The sequence below is a fragment of the Olea europaea genome, chromosome 4, assembly GCF_002742605.1.
Source record: "Olea europaea var. sylvestris chromosome 4, O_europaea_v1, whole genome shotgun sequence".
Lineage (NCBI taxonomy): Eukaryota > Viridiplantae > Streptophyta > Magnoliopsida > Lamiales > Oleaceae > Olea > Olea europaea.
In genome coordinates, this window is record NC_036240.1 from 13600327 (window position 1) to 13605569 (window position 5243).

A 5243-nucleotide genomic window follows, 5' to 3' on the forward strand; every position below is an offset into this window, starting at 1 on the left:
ATTTGACGAATGAACTCAAGTTTACTGTTTACAGTCAGATAACTGTGGTTGTACGTAACTATTTACGTTGAATCAGATACATATACCAGCCGTTGTTATACCGATACATACTTGAGGCTGCTTTAACGAAAACTTTAATGTTCGTTAAGAAAAATCATCAAGTCTTGTCAGCAGCTCTATATACTATACTACTACGAACTACTCTATATATGACAGAACTTTACATACATGAAAAAATGAGATAAAACATTACTTGCTGGTATTAAATGCAGAAAGAAACTATAGCTGATTCAATCCTTTGCATCTGCAATTCCACCTGGAGTTATTTGAAAAACTTGCTTCTGTCAAGAAAAACTTATTTCAATTGATTAGAGGGAGTAATCATGACATGGAACTTCGTTCAGAAAATAGAACGGATTTTAATCCGCTATTGAATTTATTGGTATAAAATGTGAATGATATTCAGCTAAACAGTACAATAAAATGGGAAAGGATATTGCTTCAGCCTCGGGAAGATTTGGAGCATCAAACACCTTGCAAACGCGCTGTTCGCCTTTACCCTTCCTGAACATAAGCCTTATTGTGGCAGCATGAGCAAGCACATGCCCTCCTGCTGGCTTCTTCGGATCTGATATGAAGACCCCTCCTCCTGGATCAGCTATAACTGCAATCACAAGTTCATTCATACGAGTTAGCAATCCCAAAGAATACTAATTGTAGTGCCTTTCAACATCTGGGAATCTGCTTGGTAAAGTAAATCTCGAATATAATCTTTTTGTTACTCTTGGATGAAAAGAAAATCAGTAAGAGCAGTATACTGAGACTAGCTAGCCTACCCTGGTTGGTCATGTATACGGCAACGTTGAATTCTTCGGCAATCTTTATCAGTCTAGAGAGCATTTGAGCCAACTTTTGCTGTAAATGGTAACAGATGTGTGTCACTTGAAAATATGTTACAAGAAGATTACAAACCAATTGCAAATTGGTATTATCGTCTAACCTGGCGTTCTGCAAGTTCTCCTCTTCCAGTAAAGTCTACTCGGAAGAGAGCTATCACTGAATCGACAATCTGAAAAGTACAACTCCAGTAAATTAGTCATCTATCCACAGTAGTTGATTTATGATTAGGATGTTACTGCTGTAAATTAGCTTACCAAAAGTCTGAAGGGCTCTTCAGCCATTTTTGCTGCTAGACCAAGAAGCAGGTTGTACTGATGCTCATATGTGTAAGCACGAGCATATATGATCTTTCGTAGATACACACTAATCAGATAACCCAAAACAATTAAAACTAAGTTTAAGTGAATCGGGAAAATAATATTTTACATTGTCAAGTACAGCTCCTGGATCCATTCCAAATCTTTCGGCTATAGGTACTATGCGATCTGGTCGGCTGTAATTTCGTTCAATTAAGGTAAAAACAAATGTGCTATCTTGAACTGCATAGTTGAAAAGAGGAAGGAACATTCGGTTAAGGATACAAAGTTCCCTCAGTGTCAATGTAAGCAACCTTTCCATTGCCTCCTTTCATATTAGTAGGAAGCTGCAATATAAGTAACGAATTCATCCAAAGTTAAAAACAATGTTCTGAATTTGATTAGTGAGCTTTATGAATCTGAGTCACCTAAATAACTAATTAGTTATCACATAGCAATTAGATTCCAACCGCCATCTTCTAGACAAAATCAATAAATAAATGCAATAAATTTCGTCTTATAAAAAATCTCCATACAAGAGTTGGGCAGATGTCAAAATCCAAAAATAAATTTCACACTTATTACATTACTTGCCTGTGTGGAGACACAGAGAGTATGAGCCAGTTGTGTTTTTCCAGATCTGAATCAGATGATTGATTGAGGGCATACAGTTAGTTGCGAAATATTGTTTGATAATACAATTTTGAGATGTTTCAGATTAAAGCAATTGGGAAAACAGTCAAAATGTCACCTGAATTCCCCAAAAGCTTCTGTAATGCACAGAGTTTCGATCCCCCCTTCACAAATCCAAACACAGAAGCACAATCACAACTGAGTAATTTCATTTAATCAGTGAAGATTTATATAAATGAAAAGCAAGCTTGGGAGTCCAAAAGTTACCCCCTAGCAATTCATCCAGTGCTTGGCTTCCTGTTGTGATGCGAATTACAGCTTTTCTCTGTATAGTTAACAATAGTTAATATCAGCACCTCAACAAGACACCAACAAGACTAAACATATTAACAATTAAAATTTTCCATTAGAAACTGAATGAACTGAAATCTTACTCTGAGCAGAACATCACTTCCAGTGATATATCCAAAATTCTATAAGTTTCAGAAAGTTGAAAAAGAGAAAGCATCAGAATATACTGAACAACTGCATTTATAACTCTTATCTATAACCGAATTATGGCACTAACCACAATTTTCTCTGCAGCTTCACAGATCTTATCAACTTTTGCCTCGGACAATCCTTTGATTCCGGTCAAGCTCTATAAAAATTACACATGCTACATTTAAAATGCATTGGAAATTGGAATGTTTCAGATAAATGCAGTATCAAGTTGCTTGATCTCACCTTCTTAGTATGCATCATCAAGCCATTGCAGGTGTAGATCCCTGCATCCTGCAGTTTCTTCACATCTCCAGCATTGATTCCATGAGTTGTCACTGCAAAATATATGATGAAACGGAAGTTTAAGAAAAAAAGGTCCAAAAATTTCAGCCAACTACCGGACATTTCACAATTTATCTCCAAAACTGAGCAAAATATTTTTGGTACTTATATGTACAGTGGAGAATTTAATTTTAACTCAAATTCACTGCATAAAAATTAAAATCATCGTGAAATAACATAGCAAAATAGATATTATCAGTGTAGACATGCAAAGGATGTGAAATGAAGTAGGGAAAAAAAAAAAAAAAGATCGAAGAATATGCAAATGAAGTAGAAACAGAAGATCAAAAAATGTAACAAAAATATCCTAAAATAAATGGAAATTTAATAGCGGAATTGAAATTTAACATGCAAACATAAACCAGAGAAATTAGTTTTCAAAGCAGATTCAAAAACGACCGCCAGCTTGCGATATCTTAATAAACAGAAAATGAATTCACGGTGCTCATTCTTTTACAAATTAGCTTCCGAACTGAGCGAACTAAGTACCGATTAGCATAAATAGGAAAAGCGTGCAGAAATTTTGAATCCGCAACAAAATCAAGATAAAGGACAACGCCGCAAGGCTTATGCGATGGAGTTTATGATTAAAAAATTTACGTTTATCGATTGCTTCGAACAAGTCTTCTTCATCGTCGATCTCTTCTCTTTCGACGATCTGTAGCTGGCTCTGCTCTTCACTTCTGTTGCTTAAAATTCACACGAAAAGGTTGAAATTTATTACCGTGCACAAGAATAAGCTTTAGTCATTAAATTACTAACTTCAAAGTAATAGGTAAAAGGTAATTTACTTGAATGCTAGCATCTTTTGTTTTGAATCTGGAGTTTGAGAAAGAGTTCTTAGAAAATCGTTTGGGGAGAGAATTAGAAGTGGAGCGAAGTTCTGATTTTCGAATTCCGAATTCGGATATTTATAGATGACGGAACTGAGAGTCTATTGATTCAAGTTTTTTTTGGGGTACTTTTAATTTTGACCCGGTCAAAGGAGCAAAATTTCAATTTTACTTCCAAAATAATAAATATTATGACATTGGCCTCTTGTATGGTAAAAGACAAAGATACCCTTAAATGTTTTGTACAATTACAAAATCATATATTGTTGAAAGGACTATACTACCCTTTTACTTAATAATTGAAAACCAAACATTTCCCCACTTATAAAAACTTCAAAATGAGCTTCCAACATAGAAAAAACTCTCATCTTTTCATCTGCTTGAACCTCAAAATCTAGAAGAACTTTGGAACGTTGAAGCTGAAAAATTTTTTCACATCAATTACTTCAAATCGGTAAGTACATTTAATCATGTTTAATTTCGTTTTAAGTAAATTAGTATACGTTAAATAGAGAAATTTTATGTCGACATAGATTTTTTTTAACAGAACCTATAAAAAAAAATTAAATGGATGTATAACTTACGTTTAAATTACGCATGTTTAATTTCGTTTTTAGAACGGTATTCTTCTACGCCAAACTGGTTTAGCTTAACAAACAGTCGGAAATAGTCTGAAACAGCCGGCTGTTGGATGTTTAACAGCCGGGAAACAGCCGGCTGTTAAATATCCAACAGCCGGCTGTAAAACAGCCGAACAGTCGGCTGTTAGGCTGTTAAACAGCCTTCGCTGCAGCTGATTTTTTGCCTTTTTCTTTCTTATAATTAATATTTGAAGTTGATTAAAACCATTTCCTCATGCAGATATGATAATCCCCGTGTGTTATTTCGGTGATTTCGAATTAAATGAAAATAATCGGTGGGAATGGAGATGGACGAGTGACATACGTGGTTGTATTGCAATTCCCGTAACAGAGAGTACACCATATTTAGAAATGTACCACGATTTGCAAAATAAACTGAATGTCGATCAATCTCAATATGATATGCAATTGAGATATCTATTCAACGATTATGGGGATTCATCCATTCCGATGCCACCGGTATTCGTTATTAATGATGCTGAATTGAATTATCTATTAGAATTAAATAAAATATATCGGACTCCGACTGTTCTTGGTGTGACTTTAATTACGAAGGATATTATCGAAGGTGAACGTGAAGATTCGGATAGGGCGGATAACAATGATCGAGGTTTTTGGGAGACAGTGGAGATAGTTCCTGCGGATGATGTGGGTATTCCTGAGACAGTTGCTTCTGATCGTGATGTCGCTGTTACGCGCAGAATTCCATCAACAGTTGAAGACAATGAGAACATAAACGACTTTACAAATGAGAATTTGATTGCTTTATCCCGACAGAGACACTAGCCTGGTGGGAGCTCACAGGTTGGAACAAGTGGACCGTCCTCGAATTCTTCCCGTGTGGCTCCCGATGATGAGGACTTGCAGGTCGGGCAATTGTTTGAAACCAAGAAAGATTTCCAGGAAGCTGTGCACCGACTGGCATTAAAATATAACTTTGAGTTCAAAGTAAAGAAATCAAACAAGTCATTGTTGACAGTTGCTTGCGTCGAAGACAGTTACAATTGGCGCTTGAGAGAAACTAAGATGGACACGAATGAGTGCTTCGTAATTCGCAAGTATTTACGGGAACATATTTGCGAAGTGGGAATTCTTCGAAACGATCACAGGCAAGC

General features: G+C 35.8%; 2 protein-coding genes across 3 annotated transcripts in view; both read right to left on the bottom strand.

Annotated features, from left to right (window-relative positions):
* Positions 1–20: 20 nt before the first annotated feature.
* LOC111394089 (meiotic recombination protein DMC1 homolog) lies at positions 21–3521 on the bottom strand. 2 transcript variants are annotated; one of them, XM_023019870.1, is made up of 14 exons: positions 3446–3521; positions 3255–3337; positions 2556–2647; positions 2398–2469; positions 2264–2302; positions 2097–2154; positions 1948–1993; positions 1791–1836; positions 1482–1543; positions 1327–1393; positions 1155–1247; positions 1001–1069; positions 837–915; positions 21–664 (listed from the first exon to the last, which is right to left on the bottom strand). In XM_023019870.1, the coding sequence occupies exons 1-14, from the start codon at positions 3457–3459 to the stop codon at positions 420–422; spliced, it is 1065 nt and encodes a 354-aa protein (XP_022875638.1). In that variant the 5' UTR covers positions 3460–3521; the 3' UTR covers positions 21–419. The 2 variants fall into 2 exon arrangements, with proteins under 2 accessions (XP_022875638.1, XP_022875637.1); XM_023019869.1 differs by having other exon boundaries at positions 3255–3343.
* A 557-nt stretch (positions 3522–4078) lies between these two features.
* LOC111393062 overlaps positions 4079–5243 on the bottom strand; it is a 3597-nt gene continuing 2432 nt past the window's right edge. The window contains exon 3 of the mRNA XM_023018462.1: positions 4079–4204. Within this exon, the coding sequence (XP_022874230.1) occupies positions 4079–4204 (126 nt within the window). The remainder of the gene's footprint in view (positions 4205–5243) is intronic.